The 18,989-nt window shown below is 44.8% G+C and overlaps 3 protein-coding genes across 9 annotated transcripts in view; 2 read left to right on the top strand and 1 right to left on the bottom strand.

Moving 5' to 3' along the window:
- f (espin protein forked) overlaps nucleotides 1-14,956 on the top strand; it is a 61,946-nt gene extending 46,990 nt beyond the window's left edge. For 4 of the 7 annotated variants that reach the window (XM_089476126.1, XM_089476128.1, XM_089476125.1 and 1 more), the window contains 10 exons: nucleotides 901-1,084; nucleotides 2,078-2,260; nucleotides 2,332-3,573; nucleotides 3,659-4,238; nucleotides 5,259-5,612; nucleotides 11,592-12,147; nucleotides 12,670-13,012; nucleotides 13,472-13,720; nucleotides 13,809-14,017; nucleotides 14,168-14,956. In XM_089476126.1, the coding sequence (XP_089332252.1) occupies nucleotides 901-1,084; nucleotides 2,078-2,260; nucleotides 2,332-3,573; nucleotides 3,659-4,238; nucleotides 5,259-5,612; nucleotides 11,592-12,147; nucleotides 12,670-13,012; nucleotides 13,472-13,720; nucleotides 13,809-14,017; nucleotides 14,168-14,552 (4,285 nt within the window). In that variant the 3' untranslated portion in view covers nucleotides 14,553-14,956. Of the gene's footprint in view, nucleotides 1-900; nucleotides 1,085-2,077; nucleotides 2,261-2,331; nucleotides 3,574-3,658; nucleotides 4,239-5,258; nucleotides 5,613-9,782; nucleotides 10,136-11,591; nucleotides 12,148-12,529; nucleotides 12,563-12,669; nucleotides 13,013-13,471; nucleotides 13,721-13,808; nucleotides 14,018-14,167 lie in introns of those variants that run through there. The other 3 variants (XM_089476127.1, XM_089476130.1, XM_089476131.1) reach the window with 3 other exon arrangements.
- A 1,318-nt stretch (nucleotides 14,957-16,274) lies between these two features.
- On the top strand, nucleotides 16,275-17,138 carry LOC108619053 (uncharacterized). Its single transcript, XM_018015348.2, has 2 exons — nucleotides 16,275-16,429; nucleotides 16,507-17,138. The coding sequence occupies exons 1-2, from the start codon at nucleotides 16,367-16,369 to the stop codon at nucleotides 17,062-17,064; spliced, it is 621 nt and encodes a 206-aa protein (XP_017870837.1). The 5' UTR covers nucleotides 16,275-16,366; the 3' UTR covers nucleotides 17,065-17,138.
- Nucleotides 17,139-17,627: 489 nt separating this feature from the next.
- LOC108619051 (uncharacterized) lies at nucleotides 17,628-18,504 on the bottom strand. Its single transcript, XM_018015346.2, has 2 exons — nucleotides 18,351-18,504; nucleotides 17,628-18,289 (listed from the first exon to the last, which is right to left on the bottom strand). The coding sequence occupies exons 1-2, from the start codon at nucleotides 18,396-18,398 to the stop codon at nucleotides 17,708-17,710; spliced, it is 630 nt and encodes a 209-aa protein (XP_017870835.1). The 5' UTR covers nucleotides 18,399-18,504; the 3' UTR covers nucleotides 17,628-17,707.
- Nucleotides 18,505-18,989: the final 485 nt, after the last annotated feature.

Below are 18,989 nucleotides of genomic sequence, written 5' to 3'. Positions count from 1 at the left end.
ATATGATTTATATGATATATTACCAGGAGATATATATCATATCATATTCATGCAATTGTCTATCAATTACCTATACCTACCTAAACCTAAATCTATATATATGATACATATATGGAAAATGATATTATATATACTATCATATGATATGATGTATATAACTATATTGTAAATTTATATATATAAATGACTTGTAGCTATAAATGTCTATCATTTACTATCGTGCTTCTAGAAGAATGAACGTGTATATATGATACATTTGTATATGTATGCTATATGATATATTATTATATATTATTTGCATATCATACTAAGTGAGCCTTTATGTATGATGTCTTTTATGTGATATATATACGATATATTTAACATAAGATATATGATGCATATATTTTATCGCAATATTTGTATAATCAGACTTGTAGTAAATGCCTATCATTCACTTTTGCGCATCTATCATCTAGCACAACAATGAAAAAGAGCTGTCAACTTGTTTGCTGTTGGCCGTTCGCAGTTTTCTTTTTCTTTTGTAGCTTTTTTGTCTTGTGTGTTGGCATTGATGATACTTTAATTTGTATCTACTATATCTATGTATAGCAGTCTCTCGATATGGCAGCCATTAGCCATTTTATATATGTATATGTATGTAGTTATTTCTTGCTGCTTGCGAAATCTTTGTCTGCAAGTGAATCCAGGGGCAGGAGGCAGCAGGCAGCAGGCGCGGGGGGTGCATGCCACATGGAGCTGGCTGTGTTGACTTTTTGCTCATTAGCCAACTGCAAACGAATTTGGCCTTAGCTAATTGAAACCAAACGCAGATAACATAGCTGCGATTCCTCTCATATTTATTTCGAGAGAGATACTGATCTAACTATATGCTATCTATATATCTGTCTTGCCCTGCAGCGCCAATACGCAAATGGACAATGATGTCACGCCCGTTTATCTGGCCGCCCAGGAGGGGCATTTGGAGGTGCTCAAGTTTCTGGTGCTTGAAGCTGGCGGCTCGCTCTATGTGCGCGCACGCGACGGAATGGCACCGATCCATGCCGCTTCACAAATGGGCTGCTTGGATTGCCTCAAATGGATGGTGAGTATACCAAAGCACACACACACACATATATACGCATTTGCTGAACTGTAGCAAAAATTTGCAATTGCCAAATGTGCCAAAAATGGGGCCAACAACAACAGCAACAACAACAACCAAATCTGAACTCGTTTGGTGCGCGCTAGGCGCATGGCCTTCAGCTGGTTAGCTGGTTCTTGTCCTGGTTTCGCTTTGCTCAACTAACGGTTCCCGGTTCTCCGACTCGTTTGTCGCCTGGCCTATGCAATTTATCAAACCGTTTAGCATTTGCCGCTAACCAGATTCCCACATCGGACCAGCAACAGTCAAACTCGAAGTCAAAGTCAAAGTCAAAGTCTTAAAATTCTGTTCTTTTATTCTTTATATCCGCTGAGAATGCGAATTTATCCGTTGCAGCTTCTTCACTCTTCTCTCTTCGCTCTTTGACTCTTTTCTCCGCCAAGCGTGGGCTGTCTCTTTCTGTATTTCTTATAGATCCAACGACATAAACTGGACATCTCGCCAGGCCGACTTTGGGTGCCAGTTGAAAATCACCTTTCTAAATTGAGCTAAATAGTTTTGCATTACACACACACACACAGACACACTAAGGCGACCACTTTCCACATTCATGTGAGTTGAGTGGAGCTGAGCTTGGCTTGAGTTGTGTCCACAGAGCGAGTCAAGTCTAGTCGAGCCACACGACAACACGTCACAGCCACTGACAGTTCACAATGGATCCTTGTGGAGCAGTTGACAAACGCCGAGGAAGGGCAACTTGGACAGCCTTTATGCTGTCCTACGAGGTCTCGCTTCTTACATTACTTCTATGGCAATCTTCTCTCTCTCTCTCTCTCTGTTAGTTAACAGATGTTACCAAATGCCTGTTAAGAAGTTTCTCTTCGAGTCAGCGCCTCTCCATGCGATTTGTCTAAGCTCAATGAGCAGCAGCAAACATCGATTTTAGTTAATTTATCTCTTGGAATTCAAACATTTCTTTGATTGCATCTGCAGGTCCAGGATCAGGGCGTGGATCCGAATTTGCGCGATGGTGACGGTGCCACGCCACTGCATTTTGCCGCCTCGCGTGGCCATCTGTCGGTGGTGCGGTGGCTGCTCAACCACGGCGCCAAATTGTCACTGGATAAATATGGCAAATCGCCGATCAACGATGCGGCCGAGAATCAGCAGGTGGAGGTGAGTAGCGACGCTAGCTGCCAATGGGTAGAGGGACTCTAATTTAATCAACGTCTTTTTCTTCGTTGCAGTGTCTCAACGTGCTCGTGCAGCACGGCACCACCGTCGACTACAACAACAAGAACAACACACAGCGCCACAAGTCGCAGCACCAACATCAGCATCAGCAGCAACAGCAGCAGCAACAGTTGCAGCACATGAGCAGCAGCTGCAACTCGAACACGAATTCGAGCAAGCAGACGAGCCGCAGCAACACAATCAAGTCAAAGTCCTCATCCACGCTCAGCTCCGATGTGGAGCCCTTCTACTTGCATCCGCCAGCTGTGACGGCAGCAGCTGCCGCAGCGGGCGTCGGCCTGGGCGTCGGCATCACGCGCAAGAACAGCGACGCCCTGTACTCGCAGCAGTCACGCAGCTCCTCGGAGAAGCTCTACGGCTGCAATGGGGCAGCGGGCGGGGCTGGTGGTGCTGGCGGCAGCTCGAGCGCCGGCGGCGCACTGCTGCCCAACGATGGGCTCTATGTGAACCCGATGCGCAATGGGGGCATGTATGCCACGCCCTCGCCGAACGGCAGCATCTCGGGCGAGTCGTTCTTCCTGCACGATCCGCAGGAGATCATCTACAATCGGGTGCGCGATCTGTTCGTCGACTCGGACTGCAGCAGCGTGAAGCAGCACCAGATGCCGCATCCATTGCACTCGCTGCAATCGAAGGCCGGCAATGCGATCATGACTATCCAGGCCGATGTCCACTCCAGCTCGAGTGGCGCCGGCAGCGGCTCCGACGAGTCCGTCTCCATCGCGTCCAGCTTCAACTCGCCAAAGAGCAGCAGTCATCATCACAGTCACAATCATCTCCAGCATCAGCATCAGCAGCAGCAGCAGCAGCAGCATCAGCTGCGCAGCCAGAGCTTCAATAGGCATGGCAGCAGCGGCAACATCAGCACCAGCAGCAATCTAAAGAACAACAACAACAACAATAACAGCAGCAGCAACAGCGGCAATAACAACAGCAACTACAAGCAGCACAAGACCAGCAGCAGCAACATCAGCACCAATGGCAATCAGAATGGCGATCACGACTACGAGGATATATATTTGGTGCGCGAGGAGTCACGCAAGCAACATCAGCACCAGCATCAGCTGCAGCAGCAACAGCAACAGCAGCAGCAGCAGCAGCAACAACAGCAGCAACAGCTGCAGCACAAATACAGCGTGGGCAGATCGCGTTCCCGTGACAGTGGCTCCCATTCGCGTTCGGCCAGCGCCAGCTCCACGCGCAGCACCGATATTGTGCTGCAGTACAGCAATCATGTGAGTAGCGATTAAACAGGGTGACTCATGTCAGTGGATTTCATCTCTCTCTCTCTCTCTCTCTTATTCTCTGCTCCTCCTCCAGCACTTGAACAACAAGCGCAGCAATTACAACAACAGCAGCAACAACAATAATAATAACAGCAACAACAACAACACTAACAACAGCAACAACAACAACGGCAACATGAGCGTATTGAATCGCAACAAGTCGCATTCGATGATTGGCCTGCACAGCAGTAAATACGATTCGAGCCTGAAGGATAGCTACAGCGCCAAGAACGTGAATCTGAATCTGAAGAATCAGCTGCTCAATGGCGGCATCAAGAGCGACACCTACGAGAGTGTCTGCCCGCCCGAGGATGTGGCCGAGCGCACCAAGCAGACGCACAAGAACTCCATGATACGCAACAATCTGGCGGACGCTGGCCTGCTCAGCAGCAATCCCAATATATCAATGCACAGCAATAACCACAGTCACAACAACAACAACAACAACAGCAGCAGCAGCAATGGCAACATCAACATGATCAGCAACACCAACAGCGGCAGCAGCAACAGCATCAATCAAAATGGCGCCAACAACGGCAACAGCAACAACAACAACATCAATAGAAACTTGAAACGTGTCTCCTCGGCGCCGCCCATGCAGAATCTGGCCGTGGGTAAGTCAAGTGTGATGAGATGAGAGAGATCGCTGAATATATATTTCACTTGTAATTGCGATCAATTTATGAGCGATTATCTATAAATGCTAAAAACCAGATCAAATTGTTCAGGAGTATTACACTAATTGTTTATTGTTACTAGAAATCTCCTTGAGATTTACATAGAAATAGCTTTCTTTAAGTTGATTTACATTAAGTTGGCTGTGGCTTCAAATTGTAACTATCTGGCAGCACTGCATCGCATTAAGTTGGCTGCGCCTAAATCAGATCAGGATGTCCATTGATATTATATTCTCGTACTGGTCATGAAGTTTTCCCTATTGTTGTAAAGTTTATCTAAAATTATAAAAATAAAGCTATCTGATTGATCCATATATGCTTATATTTAATGTCAAACATGACATCAATAATATAGTATTAATACAATATTATTAAACTTTCTGACATGAATTAATCTTCAGATCAAACAGGTAGCTTTTATTTTGTAAACTATAGAGACAACGGAGATTTTTCCCAGATGTCCATTCCATATATATTTTGATTATTTGAAAATTTTACTGTACAGAAAAAGAGTGAGAAAGTTTAGTGAAATGTCGAAAAAATATTATTCAAATATTATCTGTGCTGCAAGTGCCGTGAATATTACGTGGTTGTTTGAGTTTCTATAGTTTTTTTTTATCTTAAAAAAAAAAAATGGTTTATATATTTATTTTAATTCTAGTATACACAGAATTTCATTTTTCATTTCTCTTGCTTTTGGTCTATTATACTTCAACAATTTTGAGCTTAAAACACCCAATTCGTTTGATATGGTTTTCATATTTTGCATGATATAATAGTTTACTAGAGAATATCATATAGTAACAGGACAAGTTTTTTTTTTTTACTTGTTTCTAGTACAACTGTCTCACAATTCTTTAATATAAAATAAGTTATAATATCAGTCTTATAACCATACTATTCCACTCTCTCACGCGCACTCCCTTTCTCTCTCTCTCTCTCTTTCTGTCTTCATAGTCAATGGACCACCGCCGCCGCCTTTGCCGCCTCCACTGCGTGCGCCTGTGCAACGGAACAACTTGAACGCGGAGCACTCTGGCAACAACCACAACAACAGTTCGAGCAACAACTCGAACAACAATTCGAACAACAGCTCCAACAACAACTCAAACAACAGCATCTATAAGAAGAATCACTTTGGCCTCGCATCGCCAGCGGCAAATGCTCAAACCACGCCCACAAATGCCGCCTCAAGTGGTGCACATGAAGCCGTCGACTCGGACTCGGGCCTGGAGGTTGTCGAGGAGCCCAGCCTGCGTCCCTCGGAGCTGGTGCGTGGCAATCACAATCGCACCATGTCCACCATATCCGGTAAGTAATTTCGTATGCTTGCGAGTAGTAGAGGTAGAATTTGTCATCTCGCTCAGCTGGCAGTGGGCTTAGTGTCACATCAGATATTTTGGATCACTCAATTTCGGCCACACAACATAATTTTCGACAATCAATTTTCATAAATCAAAAATTCAACACTAAACCCAAAAACAAAACCAAACAAAAAAGAAAAAATAGAAAATTACAAAAAAAAATATATATATATATCATCCGAGTCCAAATCAAACTGCGGCGGGTGTTGTAAACCATGAGCACGGAGGGTTCGAGTATGGATTGGTCGGATCTGGTCGATATCCAGCCGCCGAGCAGCAGCTCGGAGGAAACGACGTCCGGAAACTTGTCGCCGACCGAGTCGGAGGTGATGATACAGCCCACCGAGCAGACGTCGGCGCCCAGCTTGGAGGATCTGTCCGACAAGCTGCCAGAGAATCTGAACCTGAAGGATACCTATGTCATTTACAGCGTGGGCAACACAACGCTCTGCCTGAGCTCACTGGATACCCAATATGCCACAGAGCCCCAGCTGCAGCTGCTCGATCGCCATTTGCTGGACGTCAAGATCGCCCATCCGGAGAAGCCCCTCTGGCCAAATCCGGACATCTTGACCCTGGGCATGCGCAATGTGTTCGATGTGGAGGTGCCCTGTACCAGTTCAGCGGCCGCAGCCCCAACCGCAACCGTAGTCACATCGACCCCAAGTCGCAGATGCCACGCCAAGATGAAGTGCGTCAAGAAGCTGGGCAAGAAGAGGCGCACCAAGCAGCATTATAAATTCTGAGCCAAGCAACTTCCCCATACCAGTGCAGCACAGTTGCATCTGTTCTCGAGCTTCCTTCTCGTTCAATCAGTAAAACCGATCATTGCCCTATAGCACCATTGCATTCGTTCATCATTAGCATCAGCTCATCCTGCCAGCCAGCCACTCACTGTCGACTGTCGAGGGGGTCTTTGACATCTTTGACGAGCGGGCGAGGGGGCGCTAGATATTGATTGATCAATTAGCGACACAAACATGCCTCAAACTGGTATTGCCCAACAACCAGACTTGGCAATCTGTGCAGCTGTTGGTTAGCTTTTTGTTTGCCATTTGGCAAAGTGGCAAAGTGGCAACATAACAACAACAACAACAACAACTAAACTAACATGCAATACCCATAGAGCCATACCAACTAAAATCGAACACAGATCAATATTTTGACTCACAAGTGGCTTGCCGCGGAAATCATTTAAAGATCTTGAGTAATGTTTGCAGTGGGCATACCAGGTTTATGCAGAAGTGCAAATCATACTTGATTTACACAGTCGAGCTCATCAAAATAGTAATACAACAGCAGTAAATATTGTATAAACTAACTTAATGATAGACTCTATACTTTGAAAACTATTCGAAATGTATAGTAATAGCATATATGTATATTATAATTCATTTACGTGTTGATATAGCGATTGTAGCTTAGGTTTTATTTCTCTAAAACATGTAGTGTTTAGTTGTAATACTATTTACATAACTGCATATATAGACATATAGGTATATTATAGTTAGGTAGTTTGTGAAATCGATCAACTATTGATCTTTGTTATTTAGAACATTTTTTAAATAGACGTGATCTTGGTTAATTATGGAAGCGTGGAAGTTGTTGAATATTCTGCTCTACGAAATCTCTATCTTAGTAGAGCTGTGAGGTCAAACGAACAAATATTCGACATTTTTGCTTCTTTGATAACAGATTTTATTTTCTCAAATAATAAAAAAAAAAAAACAAGTAAGAACGTTGCAGTCGGGCGTTACCGACTGCGGAATACTCATTCACATCCCATCAACAATTTAGTAGTTAAGTTTCGTTCTAATACTGTAGAATATACAGGTTTTTCCGATTTGCCACGCCCCAACTGGGCGTAGATACCTCATTTTTGGTCAGTTTTTAGAAAGAGATAACGTTACCCTAACTGCAAAGTTTGAATGCTTACCCTAAAAAAATGTGAAAATTACAGGGTATTTTTCGATATGCCACGCCCCTAAAGAGGCGTAAAAATTATTTTTGGGGAATCGATAGAGGAGGCTACCAGTAACTCAACTATCCAAATTTGAAGCTTCTAGCTATTATACTTTAGGAGATATAAACTTTTGCGGTTTGCCACGCCCCCTGTGGGCGGACATATATCTGACAAAACTTTTTGGTCTTGGGTGATCAGTCCGAGTATATATACAAAATTTGAGGTCTCTGCCATCAATAGTGTCCAAAATATAGGAGAATTTAAAAAATCACTATATCTTCAGGTCCGATTTGCCACGCCCCCAACGGGCGTAGACTTATAATTTATCTTCAGACTTTATAGAATCATACCATTAGCTGACGTGCAAAATTTCAGCATTCTAGGTTTACAACTTTAGGAGATACAGTTTTATCCGATTTGCCACGCCCCCAATGGGCGTAGATATATCCGCCATAGCTCGTGATCTTGGGTGGTCAACGCGGACCTACATACCAAGTTTCAGCTTTCTAGCTCTTCAACAAACATGATTTCTGGTATATCGGAAAATGCATTTTCCGATTTGCCACGCCCCTAGTGGGCGGATCGGGAAAATTTTAACACTTTATAAATCGGAGATATACACGAGTATGTGTTCCAAATTTCAAGTCTCTAGCTTCAATAGCGCCGAAATAGATTGCGTTCATACGGACAGACGGACAGACGGACGGACGGACAGACGGACAGACGGACAGACGGACGGACAGCAAGACGGACATTGCACAAAACCAATATACTGATTCACTTTCGTGAATGAGTATAAAAAAAAAATTACAATAAACTTTGCCCTTGGCTACGAACGTCATGATAAAAAAATCTCCAAAACTAAAAAATAACAAAGTATAGACAAACAAATTAAATTCTAGGCAGTTGAAAGGTTTTAAAAATTTACTAAGTAGCTACAAGACATTCTTATATCAAACCTACCGACTGTGGATATACAGGAGTTAGGATCAGTTGATGTATCCTTTGTCTACGATCATGATGATGATGATCCCATGGCAGTAAGATCTGCTGAGTTGCCCTCAAAGCCGTGAAAACTCTGGTTAAAATAGTCGAAAAACCGTTCAATATACAATATTATTTTGATTGGAGCTCTCAACAGTTATAAAATCAGTGGTCTTTTTTTTCGAGACTACAAGAGTTTGAATTTTCATTTAGACTGACTGCCGCATGCCAGGCAAACGTCGCATCGAGCAATTTAAACATCAGTTTACAGAGTTGCCGAGTTTGTTAACCTGGCCAAGACAATGAATGCCAGACATTTGACATGCATTGACTTGCAATATGCATTCGTAAATGGCTTATGCATTCGCATTATGTGTATGTGTGTGTGTGTGTGTGTGTGTCTGTTTGCCAAGAGAATAAGTTGGACAAATTAAATAGACAGGCGAACAAAACTCAGTGCAAAAAGTTCACACGTTGTGAAAAAAAAGTGCAGTAGCAGGAAAAACGGAAAATCGGAGTAACGGAAAAGCATTTGAGATTGCAAAACAAAGAAGTGGAAGTTGTTAACAATCGAAAAGCAGAAAAACTAAAACAAACACTGGGAAAGTATTAGTACAAAGGACAGGGTGGGAGAGAGAGAGAGAGAGAGGGAGAGCTATAAAGAGAGAGAGAGAGGGAGAGCAATAGAGCAAGTGCAACAAGCAGTAGCTCCTGTTGCCACTTGACACTGCCAACCTGTGGCATGTCCGATCAGAAGCCGTTGCGGATCCTTTGGCGCTGTCAGCGGCCAAGGCGGAAGCACATCAGCTCGGCCATTTGACAGCGGCTGCTGCCCCGCCCCCTGCCACAGGGGGCACAATGCCATGGCAATTACGGCCTCTGCTGGCTGCATGTGGGCTGTGCCAGTCAAGCCACCCGCGCTGCTCGCGCTGCACAACTTTTACCCAAGGAAAGTGAACGTGTTTTTTGTTTTTCAATTTTTTTATTGGTTTTCGCACAGCCATTGACAAGTCTTCGCGCTGCGCCTGCCACAAGACTCGGAGTGCACACGAGTCGAGTGGCTGTTGCTGTTGTTGTTGTTGCTGTTGTTGTTGCTGTTGCTGTTGCTGTTGCTGCCGCCGCTGCTTGTGGCGCTTTGGGTGAATAACTTTGGCAATAGCTTGAACTCGCATCAGGCTGCCAGCAACGCTCGCCCGGGCAACATCGTCAACGTGCACAGCGCTCAGCTCAGCTCAGCTTCGCGACTCGAATATATATCGAATAAATCTCGGTGGATATATTTCCTTCATTCTTTATTTTTTTTTGTGTGTGTGTGTGTGCTTTATTTGATCTCTTTTATGTGAATTTGTGCAATCGCTGATCATGTGATTTGTCATCGAACTGCTGTGTGTGTGCTAACAAAACGACGACAGTTCAAAGTTCAAGCTCAGACGCCATGAATATGGCGGGCTCGATGAAAATCCATAAGAACACGCGACGCAACTATTTTACGCTGAGCTTTCAGCGTTTCGATATATTTCGTTGTAAGTACGATCCAAAAAAAAAGTACGATCCAACAGAAAATGTTTAAAGATCTATTTTGAATAGCCCAATGAAATCTAGAATTGGAGAATATATGGTGAAAAGTGTTTAGTTGATAAATGTTTAGAATTTACATACTTACATCATTACATTATGAAATAGCTCTTGATTTTTAATATCTGTGACTAAATATTGGTATCCAGTCGATTGCACTTTTCCCTCATCTGTATGCATGCCTAGCCTCCCTTGCCCCTGGCCGTTGCTCCACATTGACAATTTCACGGTGAAATTGAAACCAGTTGCTGCTGCCCAGGCTCAAACTGGACCCAGCCAAATTATTCCATTTCCAAATGGGGACCGCGGCCAGCTTCCAGTTGGACTGCTCTCAAAAAGTGGCAAGCGTCGGCGATTGCTGCAATCGATGTCGTTTTTGATTTGGCCATCGAATTGGCTAGGCCAAACAGGCCAGACCCGATGCCAATGCCGATGCCGATGCCGATACCGATTCCGATCTCAATCCCGAACACGAACCCGCTGCACTGCGTCATTAAGTGCTCCGGCCATATACGCTTTTTGCTTTTCATATACATATACATTTTATATTTATATGTATTTGTTTGCTCTGCCCCCAAGTCGATGAAACGGGTTGCTGAGCCGTGAAAGTTGCAATGCCGAGGACACACACACAGGCCGAGTGGTGCGCGGCGGCGGTGGTGGTGGCGGCCAATTAACTGACAAACATGTGCACCACTTCGCTTCGCTGACCACTAATCATGCGAGCTGTCATTTTAGTGGCTTTTCCTTAGCTGTGCTTCGAAATTTACAGTTTGTACGCGATGCTCCCAATGCTTTCCACTCGCTGACCTTTTCGCATTGAGCCGCCGCTATATGAATTTGAATTTCCATTTTATTTATTTGTTGGTTGTCTGCTAAATGCTTTGACTTGACTTGGCCAATTGTCGTGCCAACAGATAATTGAATATTAATTCAGGCAAACATTTTGAATTTGAGTTGGGACCTCGCTGAGACTCGCTGAGACTCGCTGCTTAATTAGTCCTGATTGCATTTGTGCAAGCTGAATGCCTGCGGCTGTGCGAAATCCTTGATTAACCAACTGGCCCTGCCCCTGCCCCTGCCGCCACGCCTCCACGGCCGCTGCAGCTGCTGGTTTCTGTTTGCGCTTCAATTACTGCAATTGCATTTCGGAGCACTTCATTTGATTAGGATGCGGCCGAAATCCATTAGCGCCATTCTGCTGTTTGGTGAAAGGCGTCGACACACGCTGCATACGCAATGAGTTGTATCTGCGAGTGTGTGTGTGTGTGTGCGTGTGTGTTGTTATTGTTGTTAATGCGACTCAAGCTAGCGTGACCAAAGAGCTGGGATAACTGCTAACCCACAATAAGTAGTTAACGCAGACAAGACTTAAATCTCATAAATAAATTTGTTCAATTTCAGCGAACAAGAAAGCCAAGCTCCTCAACGGCAACGGCAACAGCAACGGTACTATTGGCGCCTCTGCTGGTGCAACAACAGCAGCAGCTGTTGCCGCCGCCGCCGCTGGCAATGGTGAGCCGCACTACCAGCATGCCTCGAATGGCAGCATCTATGGCTACGCGGAGGGCCCTGGCGGCAAGCAGCGCAGCGGCGCCAGCAGCAGCAGCAGCTACCAGCCCTCGCACTATCACCAGCAGCAACACCAGCAGCAGCATCAGCAACAGCAACAGCAACAGCAGCAGCAGCAGCAATCCATTTATTCGCCCAGCATCTATGGCGTGGGTTCATCTGCGGAGGATCACTATGAGCTGCAGCAGTCGCAGTATGGCGGCAGCTACAATGGCGAGGGCGCTGCCGTGCGTTCAGGTGGCCCCAATTTGGTCAACAAGCAGCTGGTGCTGCCGTTTGTGCCGCCCAGTTTTCCCAACAAATCACAAGACGGCGTCACGCATCTCATCAAGCCGTCCGAGTATCTGAAGAGCATCAGCGATAAGCGTTCGTGTCCATCCTCGGCCCGGTAAGTTAAGAAAGCCATGCAAAGACAAGCAGGCAAGCAGAGAAGCAGACAAGCAGACAGCCGACAGTTGCTTCAATTTAGCTGCACATCTCGTGCGGCGGCAACATAAGTAATTACCACCAAAAGTGGCAGAAGTACTGTTGCCTTAATTAAGCAGCCAGCAGACAATGCAATGCAGCTCATGCTCACGCCGATCGCTGGCTGCAGCGCGGGGCAATTAACAGCACCACTCACAAGTCAGCCACTTCCTCAGCTCAGCTCATCTCGGCTCAGCTCTGCTTGGCTCTGCTCGGCTCCAGAGTGCATGAAATTTTATGCGTGCTGCATGCCAGGCCAATTTTTGCCAGCTGCTGCGCCTGGCTAAAGTCAGTTGCAATCCGAAGATGATACTGCGCACACGACATGCTTGGCGCAGGTCTGGCTCACACTCACACACACACAGCAGACACACCCACTCGTACACACACACACACACCCACACTCACAAATACTCATTCATTCATGGATCTGGTCTCCTTGCAGCTCCACGGATACGGAGGACTACATGCAAATCCAGATCGCCCAGCAGCAGCAGCAGCATCATCACCATCACCAGCATCCGCACCAGCACCAGCATCAGCATCATTCGCATGCCTTGGGCGTAGGTGAGCAGCCGCCGTTGCCACCGCCGCCGCCACCATTGCCGCACATGATGCCGCCGCCCATGCCGATGCTGCTCTCGCCGCTGGCTGGCGATGCCACCAGCAAGTCACAGAAGCCCAAGAAGCCGCACGGCTCGACGCCGCCCAGCAGCCAGGATACGGCCACGCGCAAGCAGCACCAGCCGCTGTCCGCCATTTCCATACAGGATCTGAACAGCGTACAGGTGAGTGCCAGAGAGGGGAGGAATGGGCTGACTCAACCTTGTAGACACTTTAGGGCGTTTCGATCTAATCTAGTTAGCTGGGAGAGAGCAACAGGGATTGTTCGATATGAAAAATCCTTAGTATTCCGATTTTCATTGAGTTCACTCGTTAGCTCTAATACATTTTCATTTTTCTAAATTACAACACGAAAAATATTCCACGAAAACACAAACACAAAACACGAAACACACACGCGAATAAACCATAGTCGAATATCGCAGTATCGCAGTATCGCAATATCGAACAATCGCGGACAATCCATTGAATCGTCGAGTTGCTGTAGGTTTGGTATGAACGGCAGGATCTTAGCTTAGGCAAAGAGTAGAACGATGTCAACCTATTCTAGTTTAGATATGGCTGCAAATGCAGTTTGTGTTCAAATCCAATTGTGTGCTGATTCCGCTGCACTTTCCATACAGTTGCGCCGCACGGATACGCAGAAGGTGCCGAAACCCTATCAGATGCCCGCACGGAGTCTCAGTATGCAGTGCCTGACTACCAGTACGGATACATACTTGAAAACCGATCTGATCGCTGAGCTGAAGATCTCCAAGGACATACCCGGCATCAAGAAGATGAAGGTGGAGCAGCAGATGGCCAATCGCATCGACTCGGAGCATTATATGGAGATAACCAAGCAGTTCACTGCCAACAACTATGTGGACCAGGTGAGTCGCAGGTGTCGACTGGGTCGGCAGAGTGGGAAATGATGTGGGGGGTTGGGGACCTGGAGCTGGATTGTCATACGTATCAAAGATCTACTTGCAGATACCAGAAAAGGATCAGGCTGGCAACGTCATACCCGACTGGAAGCGCCAGATGATGGCCAAGAAGGCGGCCGAGCGCGCCAAGAAGGACTTCGAGGACCGCATGGCCCAGGAGGCCGAATCGCGCCGCCTCTCACAGATACCGCAATGGAAACGCGATCTGCTGGCGCGTCGTGAAGAAACTGAAAACAAATTGAAGTAAGTGGGCGGGCCATTACATTCGTTTGTTTTAGGGGGCCTTGTGGCGCAGCTGCAGCGGACTCCACACATCACACACCACACACCACACCTCCACACCACTCTCACTCTCTGATCCGTCGCCATCTCGCCATCTGTGCCATTTTGCAGAGCGGCCATCTACACGCCCAAGGTGGAGGAGAATAACCGTGTCGCGGACACCTGGCGCCTCAAGAACCGCGCCATGTCCATCGACAACATCAATCTGGCCAGCTGCAATGTGGAGCACTACTACCAGCAGGTGCAGGTGATGCCGACGCCAGCTAGTGCCCAGTTCAACAAGGAGAACCATAGCGATGGCGCCACTGCTGGCAAAGCCAACGATTCAGAGCAACAGCAGCAACAACAACAGCAACAACAGCAACAGCAACAGCAACAACAGCAGATGAAGCAGGATGCACTTGATCAAAACGATGACGATCAGGACGACAGCGACAACATCATTCCATGGCGGGCACAGTTGCGCAAGACCAACAGTCGCCTGAGCTTGATCTAAGCTGCAGCCGAATACGCGTTTAAGTCTCTTGTAGTGCATTTTTTTTTTCAAATCATCAAATTTTTTTTTTGTTTTTTTTTTTTTACTCCAACATGAAAATACTTAACTTAACGAACGTGCAATCACACATGCTAAGGGATATATACGTATTTAATGGATATATATCATAATTATAAGAAATCTATATTTGTAATCTGGTGAAGAGATCGATGGGCTCCAGAGGAGTGCTGTGCGATTCTTTAAACCTGCTCCAAATCCAAGGCAAGCTTTAGATCAAAACAAAATTGAGAAAAATCATTTAAAAAAAAAAAAAAGAAGTGAAGAAAAGAGAAGAAACATATATACATGATTATGGCATTGTATATGTACTATATAGAAATGATTAATATACGCATACAACTTTTTTTTTTATTGTTATTCCTATGTTAAAAAAAAAAACGATAAACAATCGAGCGATCGGAATCGGTTTGCATGCATATTCATAATTATTTAAACTTTTGCAGTAAATTCCATTTGGGTGTTGCGCGAGTCTCGATTAACGATTATCGACTATCAATTAACGATTATCGATTATTATAATACATTAACGATTTTATCTTACTATCGAATTAATACATAATTACCTATTTTAAGCTTCAATTTTTTTTTATCATTGTTATTTGTTTTTATACTTGGCTCAATAATATGATTAAAATTTTACTATACATATTAGGCATAACGGAATTTTTTATTTAGTGGCGGTTAAAAACAACTTGATAAATAGGATTGATATGAGCGGTAAGAGCTCTGTAGTCAAGACTGCTCGATTGGGAACACCGCTAAAAAAATACAGACAAGCTATCGATTTTTATCGATAAGCTTATGCATATATATAATTTGGATGGACAGACGGGCGGTTAAATATGCTGAGGGCTATTTCGACCCAGCTTGTTCTCTTGATAAACAAAATAATGATTTTTTATGGGATCTGTCAAACTTCCATCTGCATGTTTCATACATTTTCACAAAATCAATATGCCCCGACCTTCCAGTTTTAATAGGCTTAATGTCTTTTTCAATGGGAATGCTCATTTTGTTTTCTTTTTGTCTGAATATTATTTCCTCTATGTTATTTATGAGTGTGTTATATCTAGTCTAAGAAAAATACTTTCCAATCTGATAATTTGACGAAATACCTAATTTATAAATATTCATATACTTTTTAACTGATCGTCGTATCACATTGAGTGAGTTAGGTAAGCAAATTATTTATAAGCAAGTTAAATAGAATATTTTCTCTTACGGGTTTTCCCACCTAGTGCTGCACAGTGGTGTAAATGCCCAAAATATTGACAGAAATTAGTGATATATGAAAATAGATATGCCGTCGAAGCCAAACTTTAGATAGATCGAAAAACGTGTATTTTTACTTTTTTATAGAAGTAAATTTATATTTTTAAATTCTATAAAGGGACAACATGAAAATATATTTCTTGAATTTTCGTCTTTGGACCATTGTAGGCTGTAAGGAGATAATGTCAGTTGTCAATCATTGATATCGGAGCGTATTCTCAATCAGGTTGAAATTAAATTTGTAGGCAGTCGAAATTGATTAATTGGGCAGACTTTGAGTGATAAATTATTGCGGTTGGCCCGATGCCTATGCCCATTGTGCTATTGATAAAGAGAGTGTGCGAAATGTTGATTTTGATAAAACTGGTCATAGTTAAATCGGGCCCGAGCATGATAGATCGGGCAAACAGGGCAATTTTTATAAAAGTGAAGAGTCTTCGGTATCATCGATCATAGAATAAACAACGTTTTGATTGTCGACCATGCGAAGCGTTACTATTTGTCTCTTGCTGCTCACCGCGGCCAGCTGCCTGATCGGCTCGAGTGTATGTTAACAACAGGCGATAAGAAGCACTTCGATTGGTAGTTGCCAATAATTAAATTGATCTGTATCCTCTTCTAGGGCAAGCAAGCAGCAACAGCAGGGGCCGAGCTGGTTAATTTCGAGGCTGTTGATTTGGCAAATTTGATCGATGAGCTGGATGACGATTATGTGGACGTTGAGGAGTCCAGCTTTATCAGCTCGGTGCACGATGCCCTCAAGGTGGTGCTGAAAACACTGCGCGGTGTCAACTGCACCATCAAGGAGGTTGCCGAGATACTGAATGCCACCGCCAAGTATGTGGACACTATCGATGCCTGCGGGGTGACCCTGACCAAGGATGTGGCTGCTATTGTCAGGAACTGCAAGACCATCATCGCCATCTGCAATGACATCATCAATATGCAAAGCAAGCTATGTGCCATCCCGGTTGAGCCCAAGCCCAATGCGCCGTCCCCCAAGAAGTGCTCCTGGCAGCTGCTCAAGGCAGTCGTAAGGCTGGCCAGGACAATCAGAGCCACCCGCAGGCAGATCGCCAGACTGCCCTCCGACACTAGCTCCTGCTTTGTCAATGCCACCAGCGAGGTGAAGGCCAGCTACGACAGCTTTGTGCCCAATATCAATGCCTGCTTTGATTAATTGTGGAAAATGTAATTAAAGTTTTGTGCAAGAGGAAAATAAAATTTCTATAGCTGCTGATTCATATAAATAAACTGCGTGCTATTCAGTCCAAGGTGCAGAGGAAGTCAACTGGGTGCACTTGGTTTATGTGTGAGCATCAGGCACATTGAGCGTGAAGTTAAGAGATAAAGCTCAAGAGCCGACAAACAAATATATCGAGAGATTAGATCAGCTAAACAAATAGCCTAAGATACAGCTCAAAGGTCTGTTAGACCCACACACCTACTGGACCGAGTCTTCAAATCCTGCCCTGTGCATTACACCCAATAGCTCCTCAACTTTGATACTAACATTCTCTTTCTTATCGATTATAATATCATATCTGACTGTTAACCATATATGGCTAAATCAATGAAGGTCAAGTAGGTCAATGGAATACTAGAAGTAAAAACTTTGGAGATTCATATTATATTAACAATTTATATTATATATTATTAATAATTTAGAAAGTGAACTGAGACTCGTGCGCTACTCTGCTGTTATCGTTCATGAAAGACCCAAAAGAGATTACAACTCATTACTATTGCTTTATATATCTTTTATTTGCTTGGCTTACATGTTAATGGAAAAAAGATGAATTGGTAGACTGGTAGACAGCTGCTTACTTGCTGGTCAGCTTGGAGCAGGTCTTCATGTTGGAGGGGAACTGGGTGTAGTAGCTTGTCAGGGTGTTGGTGGCATCGCTGATGCAGGAGACGGCATTGGGGCCGGTCTGCGGTATCTTCTTGGCCAGCTTAATGGCGGACTTCACCTGCTTGTACAGGCTGAAGACCTGGGCGAGGGTCTTGACGGCACAGCTGTTTGTGATCGACTGCTGCTCGGCGTCCTCGGTGCTGGCACAGATGGTGGATTTCAGATTGATGATGTTGCTGGCGGTGTTGATGATCTTCAGGTTGGCATTGATCAGATTGGTCACGTCACTGGTGGCATCGACGCCGCATTGGACGATATCAGCATTGTACTGCAGAGCACTGTCCTGGATGCCCACGACCCACTTGATGATGCAGTTTAAGCCCTTAACGCTGCGCAGTGCCGCCTTGATGCTCCACCACACGGTCGAGAAGATGCCAAAGACCTCCGGATCGAATGCCACTTCACCATCCACAGCAGCAAAGTCGCTGGGCTGGAACTCCATGTCAATCTCGGGCACACCGCTCAGCGGTTGCCAGGTGCCGGCATTTACCTGCAAGCGCGCAATCTAGTTAATCCTCTATTCTACAGCTGAGCACTCGCTCCATACTTACGCTGAGCACGCAGAAAGCTGCAAGCAGAGCAAACAGTGTGAACTTCATGTTGAGGCTATCAAAAGTCTTCTCTTTGGTCTGCGCCACCGAATGGGTCGCTTTTATAGCTCTGGCTACCGTTTGGGCCAATAGATAAGGCAATATTGCTAAGACAACTCACCTGTTTATCGAGCTGCCTATCTAACCACTTAAACCTATATCAATTGCAATGCCAATACCAATACCACTGCCATTGGCAATGCCAATGCTGTTGAGCTTAGCATAGGTAGCCGCAGGCATTTGCTCGGCTACAATTTTTTGGCCAGGCGACTTCATATCAGCTGATAATTTTGATAAGCAATTTAAGCAATTCAAACTGAGTTTGCTCAAGCGTCGCAATAAAAATGCTTATCAATTAACTCTACCCAATTGTTTATTTACTCGTTCGTGTGATTTATGGCTCATATGCAAAACATTGACTGTTTCTCGGCAAGAGCGTTATTAGCCATCCATTCGCATATACTTTTAGGCTGGCCCATATAAAGAGTATTATGCGTATGTATATGAGCTCACTTTTAGGCGTCTTCAAGCTAGTCCTGAATACATATTCTCGAGTATAGCATATACATATAACATATTCATATATGTATGTGCTTTGTG

This window comes from Drosophila arizonae, chromosome X, assembly GCF_054131065.1.
Source record: "Drosophila arizonae isolate 15081-1271.41 chromosome X, UAZ_ARI_1.0, whole genome shotgun sequence".
Lineage (NCBI taxonomy): Eukaryota > Metazoa > Arthropoda > Insecta > Diptera > Drosophilidae > Drosophila > Drosophila arizonae.
The sequence above is the reverse complement of the archived record's forward strand: the minus strand, read 5'-3'. Positions and strand labels throughout refer to the sequence as shown.

Coding starts and splice junctions, on each gene's coding strand:
- LOC108619053 (XM_018015348.2), top strand. CDS start 16,367: ATGCGAAGCGTTACTATTTGTCTCTTGCTGCTCACCGCGGCCAGCTGC. Junction 16,430..16,506: donor GCTGCCTGATCGGCTCGAGT/GTATGTTAACAA, acceptor ATCCTCTTCTAG/GGCAAGCAAGCAGCAACAGC.
- LOC108619051 (XM_018015346.2), bottom strand. CDS start 18,398: ATGAAGTTCACACTGTTTGCTCTGCTTGCAGCTTTCTGCGTGCTCAGC. Junction 18,290..18,350: donor CAGCTTTCTGCGTGCTCAGC/GTAAGTATGGAG, acceptor GCGCGCTTGCAG/GTAAATGCCGGCACCTGGCA.